The sequence below is a fragment of the Perissodus microlepis genome, chromosome 19 (assembly GCF_051167445.1).
Source record: "Perissodus microlepis isolate ML-2025 ecotype Zambia chromosome 19, ASM5116744v1, whole genome shotgun sequence".
NCBI classification, from domain to species: domain Eukaryota; kingdom Metazoa; phylum Chordata; class Actinopteri; order Cichliformes; family Cichlidae; genus Perissodus; species Perissodus microlepis.
In genome coordinates, this window is record NC_140479.1 from 601,388 (window position 1) to 626,470 (window position 25,083).

At 42.1% G+C, this 25,083-nt stretch overlaps 1 protein-coding gene across 2 annotated transcripts; it reads right to left on the reverse strand.

The window, feature by feature from the left end:
• Positions 1–582: 582 nt before the first annotated feature.
• galcb (galactosylceramidase b) lies at positions 583–24,006 on the reverse strand. Of its 2 annotated transcripts, none has more exons than XM_084914489.1 (17): positions 23,821–24,006; positions 23,629–23,697; positions 23,490–23,553; positions 23,051–23,164; positions 22,487–22,626; positions 17,988–18,026; positions 14,571–14,701; positions 7,400–7,555; positions 7,068–7,192; positions 6,534–6,661; positions 5,516–5,605; positions 5,341–5,430; positions 5,108–5,252; positions 4,821–5,001; positions 4,473–4,636; positions 2,110–2,186; positions 583–1,473 (listed from the first exon to the last, which is right to left on the reverse strand). In XM_084914489.1, the coding sequence occupies exons 1-17, from the start codon at positions 23,959–23,961 to the stop codon at positions 1,330–1,332; spliced, it is 1,998 nt and encodes a 665-aa protein (XP_084770615.1). In that variant the 5' UTR covers positions 23,962–24,006; the 3' UTR covers positions 583–1,329. The 2 variants fall into 2 exon arrangements, with proteins under 2 accessions (XP_084770615.1, XP_084770616.1); XM_084914490.1 differs by lacking the exon at positions 14,571–14,701 and adding an exon at positions 17,676–17,803.
• Between the last annotated feature and the right edge of the window lie 1,077 nt (positions 24,007–25,083).

Here is a 25,083-nt window from a genome sequence, read left to right on the forward strand (position 1 = left end):
CTTGATGATTGGACTTTTCAACAACCCCAATCATGGAGCAAAGAAAGAACACAGATGTCATGAACAGCATGGAGTAGAGTGAGTGTTTAAAAAAACAAACACAAAAACAACACAAAAACAAAACAGGTGATCACCTTTGGTAAGCCTGCTTAAATTCTCATATTCATGGGATGCAACAGTGTTATAAGAGTTTCTGAAATTATGATTTCCATATCCTTTGGCCATGGTACTCAGAAGTTTACATTAGTTTGGACAATCTAGGACTGGGAATGAGTAAGACAAACACCTAGACCAGTAGTTTGCCCTGTCCTTCTCTACAGAATTTGTATATCTAATCCTAACCTGGAGATTCTACTGACTAAACCAAATCCCAGCGTTATTCCACTTTTGACAACTAGGGTATTCAAAGCACAGGAAATAAATCAGGATTGGACCCTAAATTTAGCTGATTTTATGAATGTAAATTAAAATGTAGTGCTTTTGTTGCCGTCTTAGGTTATCCTGGTGACTGTGCAGTTAGCTATATGGGAGTAGGGAGCAGACATGATTAATGGGGAGTCACGGATTACACTACACTTGTGGTTGGCTTTCTATTTGATTTATTCAAAGCAGTTAAGACAATATAAAGTCAAACTACAAAATCATTTACAATCACATCAAACAAAGTTCCAGGATTCAGTGCCATATGATATATTTTTTTCCTCCACGTACACTGTATATAAAAAGATGGAGATGGAGGCAACCGCCAAGACATTAAGTATTATTTCCGAGAAGCGTGGTGCGTTGAAACTTAGCTGTTTTGAAAACAGATGCAACAAATGAGGGGTGGAGCCCATTGAGGAAACTGAGGGATGCTCCTATGGTAGTGACATGCCAACTACACGGCTAACACCAAATACTAATATGGTCATTTGATTCTAACACCAGGCTATAAGGCACATCCTGTACAAGTGTGATGGATTCTGATTTGCTACAAACACACGATTCACTACGTTATGCCCCAAAACACTTCCAGCCTTATCTTGAAGTCTTGGCATCTCTTCAAAGAAAGGTCTTAAACCAGTGTTTTGTTGGCTGTGAGCTGTAGAAAGACATTAGTTTCTGTTCAGGACTGAGGTTTGATATGACAGGATCATTCCAACAAAAACACAGTGATGCATAATTACATGGTAATTAAATACTATAACCCATTTCTGTCAATACATTGCCCAAAATTTTACACACAACATCATTATTATGCTTGAAGCTATCGGCTGTAAAGTACTAATCAAGTCCATAAATGAATCAGGACATTCAGCATAGTGTAAATCATGATTTAAAGTTAATTCATCACTCTGCCACCAAAGAAAAGTTATCAAACTGGGCCAGTTCAAATGAGCGTGTTCCTATGGCAGCCCAGCCAGCCTTTGGGGTCAGTACCACAGCATTCTTCCACAGAGGGTATCCATTCAGTGACCCTGATGCATACTGTCCCTACAGTAAAGAGAAAAACATCTTTACATTTTCAAATCCGTGCAACAAGATAGACTTTTCATAGGTTAATTCGTAAATTAATGTGGCTGTGACAAGACAGGCATATTGCTGAAATGTTCAGTTACAGTGTGTCAACACAATAACCTACATCAGAAAGGACTGTTCCTGCACAGCTACCAGCAAGCAGGACTGATTACTGCCCCAGTTAACTGTGTCGTCAAGGTTATAATCCTTCACTTTTATTTTGTCTTCATATATGATCACAAACTGTTTACCTTGCCTTTTTTCAGTACAACCTCAAGTGTGACGTCTGTTATTTCTTGATTTTGACATACTGTATTAACACACCTACAAATCTACAAATCACCTAAAAAAAAAACAAAAACCTCCACATAAAATCCAAGTAGGAAAAAGGCAGAATTTTTGCTCTGTCTTGCTAATACATCATCTTAAATCTCTCATGTGATTTAGATGCTGACTCAAAATACTATTGATAATGAGAGTAGCTAATCTGAGTTGACGTAATCGCCAAGTCCTAACATGGTTTATTGGATTACAAACTCCTTTAATCATCATGACAGTGGAAGAAGTGAGAGTACAAAGAAACATTAGAAATAGTAAAAAGTGTCTACTTACTTTTACAGTGAGTGACAAGGTGTACCAGCTATGTACCTCAGTACCAGACTGTCCCTCTGCAAGTACAGTCTCGCCAACTGTTGACAAAAGAACAGTGATGAGAGGCACAGCAACAACAAACTGTCCAACTATGGAAATTATGGAGAAACTGTCTACGAAATAAAAGACTACAAGTGATGATTTTGGTTTTCAGTTTGGAGTTAAGTGTGATGAACCAATTCAATTCTATTTTATTTATACAGTGCCAAATCTTAACAGCAGTGGCCTCAAGGAGCTTTGTCAGTATTTTCAGTACTCTTGCTGCAGGATTTTGGATAATCTGAAGGCTTTTCAGGGAGTTTTTAGGACTTCCTGATAATAATGAATTACAGTCGTCCAGCCTAAAAGTAATACATGCATGAACCTGTATTTCAGCATCACTGAGACATGATATTTCTCATTTTAAAGATATTGCACAAATGGAAGAAAGTAGTCCTACATATTTGTTTAATATGCACACTGAAGGACATACCCTGGTCAGAAACAACTACAAGATTCCACACAGTGTCACTGGAGGCCAAGGTACTGCCAATCAGAGTAAGCCTCTGGTTAGATACTATATTTCTAAGATTTTTGTGGCCGACTATAATAACCTCAGTTTTATCTGAATTCAGAAGCAGGAAATTAGAGGTCATCCAACTCGTTATGTCTTTAAGACATTCCTGCAGTTTAACTATATTGGTGTGTCATTTGGCTTCATGGAAAGATAAAGCAGGGTATCATCTCTATAGTACTGAAAATGTATGATATGCCTTCTAATGACACTTCCTAAAGAAAGCAAGCATAATGTACATACAATTAGCCTAAGCATAGAGCCCTGTGGAACTCCATAATTAACCTTACTGTATGAAGAAGACTCCTTAACAGGAAAAAATTGGAGTCTATTAGATGAATGTAATTCAAACCACTGCAGTGCAGTCAGCCATGGAGCTACTCCAGCGCTCCATTAATAAACAGCTAACAACGCACCCGGACTGCGCTGTGACCATGGCAGGAGATTTTAACCATGCAAACCTGAAATCTGTCCTGCCTGGATTCTTTGAAAACGTGAGCTTCCCAACAAGCGAAAACAACACACTTGACCAGGTCTACACCAACATCCCAGATGCTTACAAAGCCACCCCACTGCCTCATCTTGGACTCTCAGACCATCTCTCTCTGTCCCTGATCCCTGCTTATAAACCTCTAATTCAAAGACAAAAACCATCTGTAAAAACAGTACGAGTGTAGACCATGGAAGCCACTACGGCCCTACAAGACTGTTTTGATAACATGAATTGGAGTGCATTTGCAGAAGGATCAGACTTGGAGGGCCACACATCTGCTGTACTCTCATTCATCAACTTCTGTAGTGAGAGTGTAACAACAACAAAGACTGTTAAAGTGTTCCCGAACCAGAAGCCATGGCTCAACAGTGAGGTGCGAGCCCTACTAAGAGCATGGGACAGTGCCTTCAGATCAGGAGACCAACAAAGAGGCACGCCAATCTCTGCTTAAAGGCATAAAAGAAGCCAAGCGGGAATACAAACAGCGCATCAAGGAACACTTTAACACAAACAATTCCAGAAACATGTGGCAGGGGATCAAGACACTCACTGGCTACAAGGACAGTCGCACACAAACAAACTCCCCGGACATCACCTTACCTGACACCCTAAACCAGTTTTTTGCCCGCTTTGACCAACAAAACAGGGACACCAACACCCATCCTGCTGTTTCAGAGAGGGACGACATGCTTTAACTGCTCTAACAGAATATTATGGGCAACAGTATGGAACGCTGTACTAAGATGATGTGCAACCTTAACTAATGCTGTTTCAGTACTTTGATAAGTTGTGAAACTTGACTGAAACTATTCTAATTTTAGATTTGTTTTATGTCTTATGTTTTTATGATTATGTAAACTGCATGCTTTTATGTTGCTTTTATTATTCTGCTGTGTACAGTGTCCTTGAGTGTTCTGAAAGGCGCCTTTTAAATAAAATGTATTATTATCATTTTTAATAAAATCAATCCTCTGTAGATGATCAGTTACTTGTTTTAGGACTATTCTTTCAAAAAATTTGAGAAAGAGTTGACAAATCTAATATTAATGTTAGGCCAATTTTCAAAAGGTTGAAGACTGGCCTAGAACTAGCTAAGACAGCGGGATCAAGTCATAGCTTTGTAAGTAATGGTTTAACTAGTGGAACATCAAAACCCTGTGGTACACAGCCCATTAATAAAGACAGATTGATCATTTTTTAAGACTCAATCATTAACTAATGGTAGGACATCTTTGATCACTCTTATATAAGGTTGGAGCAGAGACATATTGTACTGACCAAGATCATTGGTAACTTTGTAGGTGCCATCAGCAAACACCCAGAAGAAGACTCCTTTAGCACTGCGGATTGACTGTCCCCCTTTATCCACTCTGGCTGCTATGAACACACCACCAGCATTCATCTTCTCCATGAAGACGTCACATGTCACTTTCAGGCTCTGCCTGTATAAAATAACAATGTAACAGGGTGGAGAAAAAATATATATATATATATTTTGTGTGTCTGTGTGTGTGTGTGTCTGCCTACCTCCTGAGCCACAGACACCCCATGAATTACTTTAGTTGGGTTAGTGATAGTAGTGACTAACCCAACTAAAGTAATCATGGTAGTCACAGGACTACTCACCAGTAATAGTCTCCGATGACACTAATGGTCTGATCAGCATCCGTTGCCCATGTGATGGGCCTTTCTGTCAGAACCTGTCTTAAAGTGAAAACGTGAGGTCCAGGATCAGTCAGGTTAATGTAGTACTCAAACACTCCTGTCTGATCAGCAAAGTATGGAGCTTCTGAAAAAGGTGGGCTTCCTATACAAACACAGAAGCAGATTTAAAATAAAGGTCACATTTTCTGTCATTTTAATGGACGTTAAAAATTCGGTGAGATTTGGGTTCATGCACATGGTTAACTTACGAACATCAAAGTCATCCTTGTACACTTTAGGAAAGCGAGCTGAGGGAGGTGGGTCGGGATAGCTGCCTTTGCTTCCTGTGCTAACAGTGGTCAGTGTGTAAACCTCATCTTCAGCCAGATTCAGGGTAAACGAGCCATCTACAAGCTAATGTCATATAAAGACAGTGTTACAGTTGACAAACTGGTGCCCACATATCACTGAGGTGCATCTTTCTTCAGAGTGTAAACAGCACCTTCAGTGGTTTTAGTTTCTCAAAAAAGGAGGGCTTGTTCGTCTTAAAGTCAAACTGTGACCGCCACACTTGGAGCTCTTTAATGGATGCCTAAGAAGAAATAAATAATCTTGAACATGAGAGATGTACAAGTCAGAAACTCTAAGCAAGATTCAAGAAGATAACATGAACTTACAATAGACCCCTTTAGCCAGAAAGTTGCATTTTGGGATGTTACATTAAAGGGAGGTAGTGGAGGTCTTATGCACACTGAATGATTGTGAGTCTATAAAGGAAACAAAACGCTTTGTTAAAAGGAGCATTAGAAACATTAGAAAGCAGAGTTGGATGTGGCTGATAGTGCTCGTATGTTTGAGCTATATATTTATATGTATTTGAGCTACACACACACACAAACAAACATTGTCTACAAGTGTCTACAGAGTCGGCTAAAATGGTTTTACTAAAGCTCTGTTCCGCATAGTGATAAGATGATAAGACTCTCTGCTTGTATTTGGCATGACTTGTAATGAACAAAAGTAGAGGCCAACTTTAAGCCAATAGTACATCTTCATTGAGTTCTTGATGAAGGCTTTTAGGGTCCTGTTGTCAGTCATGTTGTACATTTCTAGCCACTCCAGGATCCATGTGTGAGGCATTGAGTTGGCATTGGCTTTCTTATAGTCAACCCAGGTGGTGCACAAGTTGGTCAGTCTGGTCTTACGGTCTACAGACTGCTCCATCTACCAGGAACTGATGTTTTGCCCCCTCTGATGTTTATTAAATTTCATTTTGGTTCCCTGCTCATGTATTCAGCCATGTGCCTGTTCATCTTAGCCGCTGTGAGGCCTGACAAGAGCTTCCATGTGTTGTTGAGGCCTGTTATTGACCAGAATGAGACCAGTCCCTTCTGGGGATCCTTACTGGATCCTGTTCAGGGAGGCTCATGGTGTCAACTCTTAGATCCACTAGCCACTAAGCATTGTAGTTATCTGTTGCGTCCTTCTCCCATATGTTCTTCCAGTGTTTCTGTCTCCAACCTGGGTAGAGCTATTCTGATATTATTTCGATGCCACTGAGTACACCAGACTGAAAGTGAATTACTATAAAGTACGTTAATATTTAAAAACATGAAAACTAAATTAAATTAAATTGACGTTAAATGTTCGGTACTTATTTTACCTGCTCTGTGTGTGTGTGTGTAACTAACTTACCATTGTTTCTATGACAACAGTGAGATTTCCCTTCCCATCAGTCAAGGCAATATAGCTTCCACCTTGTGCCAGATGTCCAACAGTCTGCAGGTAGGTCCATCCTGGCTGGGTGAACTGTGTGGTGTGGGCTGCAAGGAAAACATTTGAAAACAAAGGGTTACAAAACAATCACTCAGCCAGACCCAACAACTATCAAACTAATTCACTTCTAAAAAAAAATCTGATTGCTTTCATGCCAAAACTTTCGCCAACCCATCAAATCTGTCTCACAAGTGAGATGTCTTCTAATGACATGCAGTCTACCCCATCAGTATGCAACATACAGTCAACACTAAAAATGCAGTGACATAATGAATTATATTTACTGAGAACCTTAAGGGTTAGTGTCATGATTTCTGGATTTAAAAGTACACTGCTGACCTTTATGATCCGCGATGAATAAGTAACAGAACACTCTCTAATAACTTTGCTATTATGAGAAATGTTATGTTGATCTGAAACACATTTTCAAACTATCTGTCTCTGTATGCAGACCCGTGATCCAAATTGGAGACTCGACCACATAGTTGCCACTCCAGGGCTCCTCAGCTGTCATGAGCCCGTCCCTGCCGAATGGGAGATCCTCATAATAACTGGCCACCAGATTCCAGGAGATGGTGCTGGAGGAAGGATCACAGTCATATTAACCACATTGTTCAACATTAAGGCTTAACAGTCTGTCCAAAGCATGTATTCACCGAGTTTACACTTTATTCTAACTAAAAATAAACTTACCATCAAACTGATTAAAATTCAATAAATTTAAAAAACATTCTGTGTAATGCTTAATATTTTTGCTGGCATGTACTGCTTGTTTTTTAACTTACGCAGTCATTTGTCCATTGACATAGTTCTGGTTGAGGATACGAGCCCAACAACCTCCTCCCACCTCATTGTTAAAGGTGCTGTAGTCCTCTGACGACCACAGCTTCTTCTGTGTCTTCAGGGCCTCTGTTATTGTGGTGGTACCCGGGTAGTGAGCCCTGATCACCACATACAAAAGTCAAGTCAAGTCAAAATTTATTTCTATAGCACATTTGAAAGACTAGTGTACCGCAATGCGGGCAGAACAAGGAACAAGTAGTACAGTTACAATTAAAATTACATTGCATGGTGTAGTGCAGGACACTTGCCATCCCCAAGTTGAACAGGTGTGTTTTAAGCATGATTTGAACGACTGAGTTGATTCCGATTTACGGATATCAACTGGGAGATTATTCCAGAGTCTAGGGGCGGTAATGTCAAAGGCACGGTCACCTCTGGTTTTTAAACAAGACCTCGGCTGCATTACGAGCAGTTGGCTGGAGGATCTTAGTGCTCTCTTTGGGTTGTACAGATCAAGGAGATCACTTAGGTAGCTAGGGGCCAGGTTATTTAGAATTTTAAAAGTGAGCAGAAGGATTTTGAAATCAATGCGATATTTGATGGGAAGCCAGTGTAAGTTAGCGAGGGTAGGGGTGATGTGCTCATGCCTTCTAGTGCCAGTTAAGAAGCATGCTGCCACATTTTGGACTAATTGCAGGCGCTGAAGGAGGGAGAGTTGGAGGCCCAAGTAAAGAGAGTTGCAATAGTCCCATCTGGACATACAAAAGGTCAAACTTGGTGATCACAGTTCAGATTTCTGTATTCAAGCTGTTCCCATACAGCAAAAAAACAAAACAAAAGTAGCTACAAAAGGAGTTAAAGCTGAGTATCAAACAGTCACAGATTGTAAAGCCTGTATTTTATAGCTTGTGAAGCAAACAGTTATGTCTATTTGTCAGGGTTATATAGTGGATTGTCATTTATGCTTAGAAATATCTACTCATATATGCTTAGAGTTTTATAATCAATGTCATGTTGGTAGAGGTTTGATCCTTAGTAGTCTGTGGAGACTGTGTGCCTCCCAGAGCACTCTGGCATGCACACGCAACTTAAGGTCAGGAGAGAGGTTATATCTGCTCTTACTGATATATGGTATAGCAAACACACATATATCTGTTTAAGTCTAAGTGCCTTTTGTTTAGATGATCTGCTGGACTTCCAGACCAGCAGGTTTAGGGAAGTCATTTATGGGGTCACACACTGACCCCCCCCCCCCCACACACACACACACACACACACACACTTACACAACGCACAGGCAAGGTACTCTTTGTGTGTATGTAGACATCATATGTTAATGAACCTATGTATATTCATGTAACCTCAATAAAAGAAGTGCTATGGCTGAGAGTCTGACGGAGGTCAAGTGGGTGGAACGACACTTGGCTCCAGGCAGACAAGCCTCCCTCATGCATGAGTAACACAAAGAACTTTGCCTACTTGTGTCTTGCTTTTGCTGTGTAGTAAATTGTCCTTAACGTTCCAGCGAATAGGTTTATGCTACAAACCTATCACTATTACTTCTGTTCCTTGAAGGAGAGGAACGAGGTACAACACATAAGTATGGGATATCATGCCCTCACGTGTCCTGTCTGAGGAAACCTTTATTCACGCCTTTAAGTCAGATGACCCGTGATGACATGCGTATAGCGCCGCCTGCACATATAACCGCTGTCATCACAGACATCCCTCAGTTCGATAGCCGCTCTTCACCGAGCCAAACTGCTCAGTGGGGCCACCTTGTGTTGTACCGAGTGAATCAACTGAAAGGGAACACGCAGTTATGTCTATAACTTCTGTTCCCTGAAGGAGAGGAGCGAGGTACAACACATAAGTATGGAAGATATATACACGCCCCGCAGAGCAGCCACTGAATTGGACCACCACCACCTTAGTGTGCGGTAGACCCAGCAGAAAGGACAGTGTGAGCCACCGAAGGGGCTTTAATGTCGAACCAATAAAACCGCACAAAAGTGTGTGGTGATGCCCAACTAGCTGCTGCACAAATATCAGCTATAGGCACCCCAAAAGAGCCCATGAAGTTGCCATCCCCCTGGTGGAACTCTACCTCTGGCTGGACTAACGAAACAGATGAACAGCTGGTTACATAAACGCATATTCTGAGTATGCTCAATGTAGGTACGTAGCGCACGCACAGGAAAATGAGAATGTAGCCCTCTCTGCTCCTCAGATGCAAAAGGAGGGGAGCAAAAGCTCAGCAACTCAAACTCCATTGAGCTATAACATGCAGGCATGATCTTGGGAAAATAGGCAGCATCTGAACGCAATACACAGACATGTGTATGTGCACAGACAGCGCATGAAGGTCACCCACTCACTTTGGTGAAGCCAAAGCGAGAAGTAATGCATCTTATATGAGAGAAATTTCATATCCAAAGTCTCAATGTGTTCAAAGTGTTGGCCACAAAGGGCCTCCAGCACCAAAGATAAGACCCAAGCAGGGACACTGGGCCTAAGCATGGGTCTCAGCCGGTGAACCCCTTTCAGAAAATGTAAGGCAAGGGGAGGTGCATCTGGTGTCATCCCGTCAAAGCCAATATGACAAGCAGATATAGCTGCTAAATAAACCTTAATTGTTGAAAATGAAAGGCCCTTATCTAGCAGCTCCTGCAGGAATGTCAAAACAACCACAATAGAGCACTGAAATGGGAGAGTATGGCAGTCCTGGCACCATTGCTCAAAGCTCGCCATTTGTAAGCATACAAGCCTCTAGTGGATGAGGCCCTAACGCTCTGAATTGTCGCTATCACACTTATTGGCAGACCCTTAGCAATCAAGTTTGACCTCTCAGCAGGTAAGCATAAAGCCACCACAGATCCGAGCACTTCTCCTCGCGCCTGAGAGAGGAGGTCCCTGCGGAGAGGAAGCTGCCAAGGACTCGCTGCTAGCAGGCTGATTATTTCTGCATACCACAACCTTGTGGGCCACCAACGGGCCACTAGAATCAGAGAGAGCAACTGCTGATGCACTCTCTCCAGAACTGGAGATGTCTTTTTCACTGGGAGAAATGCACAAGGGAGCACGTCTGGCCATTGGTGTGCTAACGTGTCCATGCCCAACGGTGCATCGTGGTTGATTATGGAGAAGAACATGTGGAAGTGAGTATTTACCCTGGAGGCAAAAAGATCTACTTGTGCCTTGCCTAACAGATCCTAAATCTGAGCCACTATCAAAGGGTGCAACCTCCATTCCCTCACCAGAGGACCCCCCGCTAGAGAGAAGGTCTGGCCCCAAGTTCAGGTGACCCAGAACATGGATGGCTCTTAGAGACAGAAAATGAACACTGCACCATAACAGCAGAGCGAGACAGCTTCAACAGTTGAGAGGAGCGTGTTCCTCCATGCCTGTTTATGTAAGAGACCACTGTTGAATTGTCCGTCCTGACTAGGACATGTTGGCCCTCCAGGACTGGACGGAAATGTTTGAGAGCTAAGAACACTGCTAACAGCTCTAAGTGGTTGATGTGCAGCTCGCACCGGGCTGGGGACCAGATCCCTCTCACTGATGCACCGCACAGCGCTCCCTACCCCCTTAGGGAAGCATCTGTGGACACCACCTAGCGAAACAACACCCTCCCAGTCCAAGAGCCCTGATGCAACAGCCTGGGCTTCCTCCAGGGACAGAGAGCTAGCATGCCTCCTCCCGAGGTGACACGATGCCCACAGGCAATGAGAGAGAGTCCAGCACTGAAACACTCATCTTTAAAAGTCCAAACGGCACTACGGCGATCATAGATGCCATCATGCCCAACAAACCTAATATCGTCTGGAAATGCAGTCTGCGTCCCAGCTGAAACTGAATGAGGCAGCAATGCTACGACAAACGTGAGCGGCTGGAAAGCAAGCATATTTCTAAACCGAGGAAATAAATCTGCTGACTCGGGATTAGCGAGCTCTGAAAGTTCACAGAGAAACCCAGTGTGTGAATGTGTGACAAACCCAGTGACAGCTGAGTCTCCACCTGCTCTCTGGAGCAAGCTACGAGAGTTCAGTCGTCTAGGTAGGCTAAGATGCGGATGCCTCTCTCTCGGAGGGGTGCTAGCGCCACCTCGGCACATTTCGCAAAGGTGCAAGGAGCGAGCAAGAACCCAAAAGGCAGCGCCAAGTATTTGTAGGCTACGCCCTCGAATGCAAACCTCAGAAACTGCCTGTAGTTCGGGTGTATAGCCATATGAAAATAAGCATCTGTTAGATCGATTGTTGCAAACCAATCTCCCGGACCAACTGCATTCAAGAGCTGTCTGAGTGTTAGCATCTTGACCTTGTACATTCGTAGATACATGTTCAAGACTCACAGGTCGTGGATGGGATGAAGCCCTCCCCCCTTTTTTTTTTGAACAAACTAACGGCTGTACCAAATTTTTTCTATCTCAGACTGGGGGACCACTTGTATTGCTCTTTTCTGCATTAGCGCCTTTATTTTCTTCCTGCTGCTTTGATGCTGACAGTCTTGTTTACGACTCTGCGGAAATGAGGCGGCTTGACCTGGAACTGCAACTGGTAACCCATAGCAACAGTTCACAGCACACGAGAGGGGGTGGCCCTTTCTCAATTCTAAGTACGCGAGTACGTACTCGCGTTCTCGGCGAGACAGGACTTGCCGAGACCACACGGGAGTACGGACTTGCTGAGAACGCGAGCACGGACTCGCAATTTGTACAATTGGCACACCAGCGTACTTGATGATGTCACAGGTCCGGAGTTTTTACTGCCGTCCCCTCTTAATATGTTATAAGCTTAACGTTAATCACAGCCAAACCGATTTACTCAGGAACAAATAAAACACTGAAATAAACCAAACATTAACATTTAGAAGTGATCTAAGTGTCTTATATATCATGTTTAACCTCAGTAGCGAAATCTCTATTAATAAAAATAGTGTACATGTATGCCTTAATAAAAACACAAGTCACCACCGATGCATGCTCGATAAAACAGGCGGAGCGAGAACACATCCGGGACTTTTTCGCATTCTCAGCTTGATGCGTACTTTGAATTGGAACAGTACTTGGTCTCCGACTGATGACGTATCACGAGTACATGAGAACGCAAGTACGCACAAGTACGCATATTGAGAAAGGCCCGGTATGCCACCGAGGGAAGTGAGCAGCAAGCCGGCTAATCTGCAGCACTGTTGGCGGGGCGTTGTCGCCCCCAAGTGTGTCTGCAGGGGAATGCATCACCTGCCTGACCTGGCTCATTCTGCCTGCAGGATGACCTTTTTGCGATTATTTGAGAATAAACCCTCTTTGATTGCAACATGGGTACATTCATACATTTTGTTGGAGGCACCTTTCCTAGGGCACAGCAATGAAAAACAGCGGGAAAACTTGATGTGGTCACCTGAACATTTAACACACATGATCAGGGAATTACAACCTGAGGCATTTTGTGTGCAGGGAGTTTGTGCTTGGGAGAAAGTCTTAGGAAAGTGCAGAACCTTCTGGAGCTGACAACCTGAACAGAACTTCAGCGGCACCTCTGGGGCAGCAACAGAGGGGTAAAAGCAGCGTCTCCCTGCCACCGGACCCCCTTCTCTACTCAGAACCACAGCTACAGTGGCTTGCAAAAGTATTCGGCCCCCTTGAACTTTTCCATATTTTGTCACATTACAGCCACAAACATGAATCAATTTAATTGGAATTCCACGTGAAAGACCAACACAAAGTGGTGCACACGTGAGAAGTGGAACGAAAATCATTCATGATTCCAAACATTTGTTACAAATAAATAACTGCAAAGTGGGGTGTGCGTAATTATTCAGCCCCCTGAGTCAATACTTTGTAGAACCACCTTTTGCTGCAATTCCAGCTGCCAGTCTTTTAGGGTCTGTCTCTACCAGCTTTGCACATCTACAGACTGCAATCTTTGCCCATTCTTCTTTGCAAAACAGCTCTAGCTCAGTCAGATTAGATGGACAGCGTTTGTGAACATCAGTTTTCAGATCTTGGACGCCAGAGAAGGTTAGTCACAGGTGCCTCTGCGCTACTACTGTCGAAGCCATCCCTCTGCCCAGGGAGAGCACTGCACAGCGGGATGCATGGAGGATGTAATCCGTGCCGACTCTGACCTCGTTAAGAAGAGGTGCCAGCAGGCTTGTCATCAGGAACCAGCGATGGAGGCTAACACCAACAGCGGCAGTTAAGTTAAGTTCAAGTCAGCAGACAACGGACCTAACTAGCAGCAGATAGCTAGCCCAACTCAGCAGAGGTGTTCTCAGCGAGGGGAAGAGCGTAAGAACTGAGAGACGTCTGTGATGATAGTGGTTATATGTGCAGGCGGGGCTGTGTGCATGTCAACACAGGTCATCTGCCTTGAAGGCGTGAATAAAGGTTTCTGTTTTTTCTGAGTCCACTGTCAGAGGCCATAAGAAGATCATTTGTAACCTTCATCAAAGCGGTTTCTGTGCTGTGATGGGCTCTGAAACCTGGATGAAATCCGTCTTAGAAGGTATTAAATGCTGCACTTTGTTTAAACGCAAAAGAAAGAATAACAAACTACTCTGTGCTATACTGCCATTAGAAAAAAGCATGTTGTTTTTACTGCTAGTAGTTTAAATAATAATAATAATAATAACTTTACTTATAAAGTGCTTTCAGACAAAGTGCTGTACAGCTATTTGAAAATAAAGAGATAAATAAATAAAAGTGATGCATAGCAATACAAGTTAAAAACACAAATTAACAAGTTAAAAACATAATAAAAGTTAAAAACGATAAAAACAAAAAAAAACAAAGGCAAAGAATTAAGACATGTAGGATAGGGTGAACAAGAGGGTCTTCAACTTAGCTTTGAAAACCTCCACAGAGCATGCCTGCCTAATATCTTGAGGAAGGTTGTTCCACAAAAATGGGGCATGAAAAGAAAAAGCATGTTCCCTGATAGTTTTTTTTTCTGGCTCTAGGAACCTTTAAAAGGCCAGAATCCTGGGATCGGAGAGCACGAGATGGAACATAAGGGTGCAAAAGATCAGAAAGGTATGAAGGTGCCACACCATTTAAAGCCTTGTAGGTGGTTCATTTTTAAGCAGCAACCATCAGCTGGCTGAAGTTTTAGCTGCTGAGGATAGAGAAAATAGCTACGTATACAAACTATTGACAGAGGAGGATCCTACCCTATCACGTCTACAGCTGTGCTCAGCTCAGGGTCTAGCAGCAGAGAGAAGGCAATGGGCTCCCACAGGTTGTCACTGGCTATGATCTTGACCCTCTCCAGACCACTCTTATCCAGAGTGTATCGCAGCAGCTGGTGCAGACGGTCACAGTCATAGAAGGAGATTGACAGCAGAGAAGACGGATTCACAGCTAGCACAATTCAGAATTTGTCTATACAATGTTTGCTGCTTCCATATAAAACTTTTATATCCAGAACTAGTTTCTCAAGAAACTGGTGGCATTAAAGATGCTTTTGCAGAGACTTGATGCAATAGGAGGGATAAACTACTGACTACAGTTAAAATTTCAGTGATTCTGTCCATGTTTGGGACAATTTATTATCAATCAATCAATCAATGCTTTATTCGCCACATGCAGGTTGCCCTGCAGTGAAATGGGACCCCCCCCCCGACCATACACACACAACACAGACATCACATGGGGATACAGGTCGGAGATCGGTAGCGTTACAGAAAAACACTGAAATATACACTACAATGGGAAAGTACAAGAGGAAAAAAAGAGACCTCTACTCATGCTGGGCTCCTGGGAGGACAGCATGAGAACAGGAAACAAAAAAACCACATGAATGTCCACAGCACAACATTATGGAGCACGTGACAAGCCACAGGGTTGGGTAGGGGGTGAGGAGTAATCAGAAGCAAACACAGCAGCCATCCTGCCCAGCGCTATTATTCCAGCGTGGGCTCAGACCCACCGTGTTCCCCAGGAGGGAACAAGCATCGAAGGCGTTTGGAAAGGGAGGGGGGATGAGTGTGTGCATATCAGTGTATGTGTATGTGTGTGCGTGTCCATAGTTCAGCTGAGACAGTGTCCTTCGCCCTGCCAGGCTAAGTAAACAGTCTTCCAGCCAACCCAGGTGGCCTTGCATGGAATGGGAAGAACAGACTAAACACTGTCGTTATCAGGGAGTTTTTGTTCGGCTCCAGCCTTGAGCCCACAGCTAGCACTGAAGGGATAGCTGCAATAAATGGTGATTTTTCTTTTATGCGAGCAACTCATGAGAATTTCAAAGCTGCTCTTTAACACACACTGGTCTCTCAATCTCCTGTTGGAGAGCCGCGAGCCTCTCCATGATGTTATCAAACTTGTGCTCCGTGGTCTTGTCATTCTTGTGCTCAGAGAGCCGATTCTGAGAACTCACGATTGCAGTGAGCTGCTCCACGATGTAATCCAACTTTCCCTCAGAGATGTTATTCTGAGTGATCTTCTCCTTGATGTAATCCAATATACGCTCAGAGGTCTTATTCTGAGAATTCACGGCAGCCGTAAGCTTCTCCAAGCTCTTAACCATGCTGCACTCAGTGAGCCCATTCTGAGAAGTCGCACCTTGTCCCACCGTTTCAATCCCAGCGGGCAGCCTTGGGGGGGTTTGAACAGCCGGTTCCGCTTTCTTAATTCTCCGATAAGCCAGGGCCAAGCCAGGGCCAAGCCAGCTCCGATCAGCAAGAACCCTGTTATCATGGTTCCGAATAGGTAGATATCTTCAGCGTACTCGATCGACAGTCCCGCCAGGCACACGATCCTCCATGTCTGCCACCCGTCCATTGTGTATCCGGCAGGGAAGATCCCTCCAGGGCACTCGGGCTCTCCCGAGCCCAGACTTCTCGTTGAGAAAAGGGTGTCAATAGCATTCAGAGACCAGTTGATCAAATCCATAATTCTATCTTAGGTTTTAGAGAACAGACTGTGAGAGAGTGTTCACGGGAAAAGTAAAAACACGAGACAAGACAAGGACACAAGAGGCTAAGCAGGGAAGATAAGGGGAAGGAGGAGAGGAGAAAAGTGTGACTGCCTTCACCGAGAGCCAAAAGATAAGAGAAGATATTATAAGTCATCATTGAGGTTATGGCTCCCAGTCCTTCATATAATGTTTGATACATTTTGGTGCTCTCTGATGCTACAATGTTACTGTAAAGTCTTGAACCTTTCCTTTTTTTTCTTTATATTACACTAGGAAACGGAACATAGATGCATTCACTCCAGCTGTCTCTTCACCAGGCCAGCTATCACAGTCATGTGTCCAGGAAAGGGAATTTGAGGGGGGCAGGGATTGAGGCTGGTGATCAGCTTCATCTGCTTTTACACTAACTCTTGATATTTGGTATGGTTACCTTTATTCCTTAACAAGTTGCCTTTTGTTCTGTTCTGTCAAGATGATCCTACACTGCTTCAGTAATGTTAATGGGTCAGTCCATGACTGACAGTGTTTCACTATGTGTTTGTAGTGGGGTGTGGGGCAGTGTGGATGCACCTGCGTGGCATCCGCAATCACGCCCACCGTGTTAAAACCAATAAATCAATAAAATGGCTCAAAACTGTGATCTATGGACTGTTTCTTTTCACTGGAAATAAGAGGCTGAACACAACTCTTGAAAAACAACTTGTTGTCCTGGTGGCATCCTATGACGGCATCACACTGGAATTCACTGTGTGATGCTGTGAATTCCAGCATCACACATCACACAGAGCGACCCATTCTTTTACAAATGTTTGTAGAAGCAGTCTGCATGCCTAGGTGCTTGATTTTATAAGTGTGTGGCACAACTGTAGTCATTCGTTTTTTTCCTACAGTGGCACATCAACATGCTGTCACCCAGGAGAGACAGATGCAAATTAGACTCCAAATTCAATAAAAAAAATTCTCAGCACTTATGATTACTTTCTGTATTGGGTCAATATTCATGTTTAAAAAATGTTTTTAATGCAGCTTTAAAACCACCTAAGAAATGTGGCAGATCTGAAATTTTTTTCGGCAGCAACACACCTACACATGATTCAGCTCCGACTTTATCTTTCAAGTCCAGCAGAATAACAGCCACAAACATTCAGCTGGGTACTTGTGGAAGAAGAGTGTGCTTTAACAGAGACACACCCAAACTCAGTGGACATTTCGCATTTATGCAATCAGTCGTCAAGCACCAAATAGCCTTCAAGTAAACTTATAGCACATGGTAAAAGTTCTGCTTTTACTGTGCCATCTGGTCCAATGATTTACGCAGTGGGAGCGTTTCATTTCAAACTTCTTGAGACTCTGTACTTACCCAATCACATCAACAGAATTATTAAGATATGGGTCAAGGATCATAGAATTAGCGACGCTCCAATCGCCGTCTGCTGCGATGATGCCAACACCAATTAGACCAACGTTATCCAGCATGTTCCGGAGCACCTTTGGCGACAAAGACATGCTCTCAGTGGAACTCAGCTAGAGCTTTAAAATCATCCCAAACACCGTCACACTGCATCTCTCAGTAGGACAACTCAATGTTAGTGGCTGTTTTTCTACTTCAATTTACACTGCAGGCAAAATTATGACAAAAGTAGAGTGGAAGATTCCAGTAAGTTATGTTTACCTTAATGTACTTGATGTCAAAGCTTCGCTCATTCCAGATCTAAATGGATGAAAGAGAATTTTAGTTTGCAAACAAACTTTTGCAGGTTCAATTTCCTGCTAAGGCAAATCCATCAATCCAGTATCACGTGGTAAAGCTTTGATGCAACAGGCTTTATAGCAAACTGAACACAGTATTTGCAAAATAATGAAAACAGCCTTTCTTTACCTCAACGGACAAAGATGACTTTTATATTCCAGGCAGGCCTTCAGTACTAAGCAACTAATAAATGTCATCTGTCACATTTTACAACAAAGTCAGGTTTTGATACGTTCCCACTTACCATGTTAAAGTCACACTTTACTGGACAGAAACCCTTCATTTTCTAACAGGGCTACTTCCATGCAACAACAGTCGCACAGGATTAAGACAACATGAATGAATCAAAGCCATGTAAGTTACTGTAGAGAGCAATAAGTAACATTTAACATTAACAGAACTACTTTTTTCCTCCCTGTGTTTGTGGGCTGGCTTTCACTTGGTCACATTACCAGATTCACATCTGGTACTAGAGGTCCATCTTTGTTCCAATTCCTGGTTTATATTTGATGAAATACAGAAGTTGGTAACTATGGAACGCCAGGACTGGCATAATGAATTAATTAAATAATTAATTAAATGTGGCAATAATTAATTAAAATTGGAATTAATTAATTAAATAAATAAATAAATAAATAAATAAATAGGTATGACACATATAATTAATTAATTATTGACACATTTAATTTCTTATTTAATGATATATTTATTTATTTCACTTTGGCAGTCCTGGCGCCTGGCTCTCATCTTGAATTAATTTTATCTGTCAGCCTCACCCATCAATCCCAGGGGGCGGGGTTAACGCTGATCGAGTCAAAACCATTGCTTTGGCCTGGTGGCCATTGTTTTTAGCACACAACAACCGGCATGTGGAAACTAACAGAACTGAACTTTGAAAAACCCTGTTTGTGTGTCACCAAATACCGTTTTAATATTTTTTTAGCCGAGAATGTAGCAGTTTAATCTTCATATGTCTGGTCGGTTTGTCAAGATACAGCCTCTTTGCAAAACTGCTTCGATGATTTCGGAGATGTCTGCCCAGTCTCACGGCAAAGCGTGGGATAGACCCGTTCGCCTCGCAAGCAATCGAGCTGTTATTACCACCGACAAAGCGCAGGCCCCGGTACACAGCTGTAATAACCCCCGCTGACACTGACTTCTTTTACTGAGGTTATATTTATCGGGGTTTTATTTCCTGATGATTTCCAGCTGATCTTTGGGTTTTTGTTCAGTAATCAGCGTGACCTGCGTATAAACGCATAAAAGAAATAACGTTGGTGTTTCCGTCATGTAGTAACTGCTGGCTTTAACTGTACAAAGGTTGTTCGACACTATGAAACACATACAGACTTCATGATGTTCGGCTAATATTTTTATTGTGAATATTAATCATGAGGGTAAACGGACCTGTACACCACGGAGCGAGGTCAGCATGTCCACAATATCTTCAGCTCTATGAGTTAACACAGAGTTTCCCAGCTGACTAATCTAACGGTCATCTACGAATATGTCACGGCTCATATCAATATGATTTTACAGAAAATCATCCTTAATACTGCCAACTATTCCAGAGACGTGAACATCTACAGCATAAAGACCAAAAAATATAGCAGTCTAACGCAACACTGTAACAGAGATGAACCGCCAGTTTGTCGCAGATCAAAGTGGAATGAAAGTGATTGGTTGAACAGGTGTCCGTGATCTGTGTTATCTGCATTTTCATCAGCGTAAGAGACTCAGCAGCAGATTAGAATAACAGTTATACATTTAATAAATCACCAAATGAATCCACGCAAGAAACGAGCAAACCTGTTCGGACAGTTTGAGTTTGTGTTCCCTCAGCTGCAGACTCGCTGCTGTTTAAATGTTTGAGAGGAAGATTAGATATAAACAAACGTCATAGACTCAGTCTGCGTTCACATTTGATATGAGGCCAGCACGTACAGTGGCTGTGTCCTGTTTTCAGATCATACATGTAAAATTGTTGTCTGACCTCCGTCGATCCAGCCGCTCAGAGTCCGTGGTTACCATGGTTACTGCATAAGCAGCTATAATGTTAACAGCTGGCACGGCGGAAACTTACCGGGAGCATGAGTGTTTATGTTTTTCATTGCAAAAGAACCGTCTGAATGGTTAACTGAAGTTAACTTGGATAAATTATAGTTAAGGAGTATCACAGATAACGCCCACGGAGCTGTGTGACTGTTCACCACTACACTGAAATCAGCAGGCTATTACTGAAATACACGTGCTATATCGTAAACTATGATATAAATAGGGAGGTCCTACTAACATGTTTAGTTTTAAAGGACACCTTCCTGCCTTTAGTCTCATTCATGAGCAGTATTAGTTTTCTTCTAACATCCAGAAGTCTGCACCATGTGTTTCATAGTTTGTAACAAACCTTTGACAGGTAAACATAAGCAAAAAAAAAAAAAAAAAAAAAAGAAAAAAAAGAGAGAGAGAGAAAAAAAAAAAAAATCACACAAATCATGTGTTAACCTCATTTATTTTTAGTTAAGTAAACTCTAAAAATTCTAACAGACAGCTGGTGCTTAGAATACAGTTGAATAACTATTAAAAAACAGATGATATAAGATTTCTGTGCAGGTTGCAGTCTGCATGATGAACATGCTGTTGCAAACTCTGCTCCTCTCGGTGGAAATGCGCCTTCTCTTTACTCTTTGTATAAAAACATTTTAAAAGTCAGTTTAATCTCAAAATTCACTGTTAAATCCAAAACACACCAGATAAAGAAAAGCGAATAGTTCAGTCTAACACAGTGAACCATTAAAGCTCTGTAAAACTATGCAGTTATGAAACGTAACTTTAACCTCAGCCAAACCGATTTGCACAGTTGTAAATAAAACAGCGAAGTAAACGTGACCCGACAGACAAAACCTGAGTGAATTAAGTCCAGCGTTTAACCACTGGGAGCTAAAACTCAGGTGCTCTCGGGAAAAATACTATATTTCCTTATCTTGTGCAGAAAAATGCGCTGACATTGCGTTATATTGTGCACCGGCTGCCCAGTTAAACTGTGACTATCACCAGGTAACGTAGGCGTGTTTCTTGAATTAGCAGCAGGTGTTAAACAGCTGACAGATGAGGAGGAGGATGCATGCAGGTAAACTGAGGGTCTGTTGAGCTGATCGCTGGTTTCGTGAGAAAAATGTCAGCTCGTTCTTTATGTTACAGAAGCACAGAGACACAAGACCAGGTGGAAAGAGACGATCGTTCGGTGAAAATGAGAATCTGCGAATGCAACATGTGAACACGGAGAGTGGAATATGTAAACAAACCGGTTAACGTGACCCCCTCGGTGCACTCTGCATGCTGACTGTTAGCAGAGCTAGTGAAATCTCTGAAAACATCTGAGCACTTTTGCAAACATGTTCTATGTTGACAACCTGACCAGACATGTGAAGATTACGGCGCGACATTCGCGGCTAAAACACTGTTAAAAGTGTAGTTGGTGACAGAAAAATGGGGTATTTTAAAACTACACCACCACCATTGCTGCCTGTGATTTGAAATGTATTCTGGGATACCTGGCTGCCCCAAGTCTACACAAGCAATCGATTATCTAGGATCGACCTGTTTTGACTTACTTTGCACGGCAACCGATCAAATGTTAGAGAAGCTGCATGGGCAGCGTTAACCCCGCCCCCTGAGTTTGATGGGTGAGGCTGACAGATAAAATTAATTCAAGATGAGAGCCAGGCGCCAGGACTGCCAAAATGAAATAAATAAATATATCATTAAATAATTAATTAAATGTGTCAGTAATTACTTAAAATGTGAAATACATAAATAATTAATTAAATGTGGCAATAATTAATTAATTACATGTGTCATACCTATTTATTTAATTAATTAATTCCCATTTTAATTAATTATTGCCACATTTAATTAATTATTTAATGGTGTATTTAATTAATTCATTATGGCAGTCCTGGCGTTCCATAGGTAACAGGACTTACATTAGAGAATTTACTGTCACTAGGTGGCTGCAAATAACTGCTTAGTGTTTAGAAGTTTTGACCATTATTACTTTTGGTTATAAAAATCCTGAGAATGTCAGAGATACTGAGAGATAATGCAAGCAGTCAGATGTTCAAACAGTTCAACCAGAGCTCAAAAAGGAATGTGTGTGTGTTTGAAATGTAACAAAGAATTATAATTAATAGCTATATTAATTAATTATAATCCTGTTATGAAAGGAAAGTTCAAAACAGGCCAAAAGCCACCAAGCTGCAAAGCATTCACTTTTTGAGGAAGCAGCCTTTGTAAGGACCACAAAAGCAATAATCATCTCTACTTCAACACAGATTTACGTGTGTTGAAGTAGAGATGATTATTGCATGAATTTTGTGGGTTTGTGCAGAGCTGCATTCTAATCTGAGAAGTGGTATACACACCCCAACATACTGAATGTCTAGGTCATGGTACTGCTTGGCACCAAGGATCCAGTTCACCACATATGTTGCAGTGACATCCGGGTAGTCATAGGGCCAGTTCTTGCCACGGCCCACCCAACCGGGAAACGCCCAGGGCAAACCTGTATGAAAACAAGCAGACACACAAGAAAAGACAATGATTCTTTTTGTGTTACATTTAATATAATTTCACTATCTGGTCACATTTCCAATCACCCCCACCATCTATCCAACAAACTGAGCAGACTTGTTAAAGTTTTCAATAATATCAATAATATTATTGTATTATTTACATTCCATATAAAATAACTGCATGCATTGAATTGTAATCTTTATATCAAAACTACTTCAGGCAGAAATTCCATGAGGTTTGCCAGTAGTACCAAATGTGTTCATGCCAAGAAAAGCAGGAGTGGTCATTTGTAACAACACATGTAGATTCTAAATCTCAGTTTCCTACTATGACATTTTCCCTCTGATGTCTACTGGTTTTGGTTTACTGCTGTCACGTTATCAGACAGAAAAGGAAACAATGTTCCTTCTTACCTATGAGTGTGATATGTGGGTTCCTCTTCTTGGCCTCTTTCATAAGCCACCACTCATAGCCTCTGTAGTAGTTCTCATCATTTTCATAGCGCATGTGAGACGGCTCTGTTCCATCTGATCAAGTCAGAGGTTCAATAATACCAAAAAAATGGAGAGAGTCAGTTTATTCTTGAAGTTATACTATGATCCAAAGTGTCTATCACGACCCCAGCACCAAAATATGTGGTGATTATAGCCAATATCCTATCCATACAAGACTTTAAGATCCATATGAAGCAGATGTCACGAGTGCTTCCTTGTTAAGAAGGAATTTATGTCATTCTGCTGGACTTTAGCTGTGGGTCATAATGCATTTCAGACCTGGCAGCAGAGAAATGGAAATGTAACAAGTAACAAATTAGAAACTGTCAGGAATGTAGTGTGACTAAATGTACTTTACCAGTAGTTTGCGCATCTCCTCCGATCTCCACCTTCAGAATGTGCAAAGAAGCTCCAAAGTTTGGCTGAAAATAGGAACACAGAGCAGTGAGTTCCCGTGCTTAAAACTGAACTGTGTGAACGAGTTGCTTCTGTCGTACCTTAAACAGGAAGTCTAGTATCTGGCTGCGGTACGGCTCCGCATAACTCACCAGTAACCGAGACGTCGCCTACATTAAGGCACACGTAGTAAAATGATAAGCTAATCAGAGAAACAGAAACATGCAGGCAGCTTGTTCCTGTGGACGCAGTGTCGTACAAGGAAGTACTCTAGTAAAATACACTAAACTCACCCCTCCGCCGCTTAAACCTCCAATTCCATCAAAAACCCTTCCCAGCCCCCCGTCATCGCTCAGGACATAATTCTGAGCAGAGCACAAATCCAAAGCCAGGAGGAGAACGGACACTAATAACGCCGACTCTCTGCAGTCCATCCTGAGCGCTAGCTGACAAGACGCTGTACGCGCGCGCACATTCTCTATCACATGACAGCGCAGCTGAGCGGCCACGTGACGTTGAAAACCGTCGCACCGGTACTTACTTTTAAACGTTTATTTCGTTCTACGAACGTCCGCAATTTAAAAAATTTAAAAAAAAAAATCTTCAAACAGTGTTCGCAATGATTTTTTTAAGGATACACACGACCCACCCTTAAAATCCGAGGAAAAACGGTGAGGCATTTGTGTGCTGCATTAGAAGAGGCTTTTTTTTTTTTTTTTTTTATTGATGCAAAAACAAGAATTAATATATAACAACATGGCTCCTGCAACATTCCTTTGGAGCAGGTGATTACAAGAAATTAGCTTTCAGTTTTAAAAAAAGGAAGACAAAATAAAGGGGTAAATTTGGGCTTACTAACTAAATCATATTCTTCAGTTGTGTTCAAAGGTTTCACTGCATCTTTTGTTTTAATAAAATTAGGGGCTTTAAAGTATGAAATAAAATTTTTACAAAAGCCACCTTTGTATGTTTAGATCTGTGTATTTAAAATGTACAAAGAGTGATTATAGCATTCACCAGAAAGTCATCTTTGCTATTGTGCATAATGAGTCCATAAACAATATCCCTTTTAGTAAAGTCTTCTAAATGAGAGAACTTTAAAGTAATGGGTTATTAAATATATTTATTGTGAAACAAATTAAAGCAAGTCTAATTGAAAAACAAGAGTGAAATGAGGAAAAACCATCAAATGACATATTCATTGTTAAAAAATAACAAGATTTGTGTCACGGACCCGGCTCTGGAGGACTCGGGGGTCCGTGAGCAGTGTTTATTATTATTATGATTATTATTATTACTACTATTTGGGGTCTGTGTCGTCTACTGTTCTGTCCACGTTTGTATGTAGAGTGTGTGTGCGTGTGTCTGCTTCTCTCTCTCTCCCCCCCCGGTCCTCGTGGGCTGTTTACGGAAGTGCGCGCCGTGGGAAAGGCGTGACCTGGCGACTGTCGTCATCGGGAGTCCCTCCTCGCTGTTGCCGGTGTTCTGACAAAACGTCCTACCCATCAAGCTGCCCTACTTGCTGTTACTGCGTATGCGCACAATTCAAAACGGCC

Excerpts from the sequence above, each read along its gene's own strand:
- galcb (XM_084914489.1), bottom strand. The coding sequence starts at position 23,961 with ATGGACTGCAGAGAGTCGGCGTTATTAGTGTCCGTTCTCCTCCTGGCT. Across the intron at positions 23,165-23,489 it reads AGGAGATGCGCAAACTACTG|ATGGAACAGAGCCGTCTCAC; the intron begins GTAAAGTACATT and ends TGACTTGATCAG. Across the intron at positions 5,002-5,107 it reads CAAGGATGACTTTGATGTTC|GAAGCCCACCTTTTTCAGAA; the intron begins GTAAGTTAACCA and ends GTGTTTGTATAG.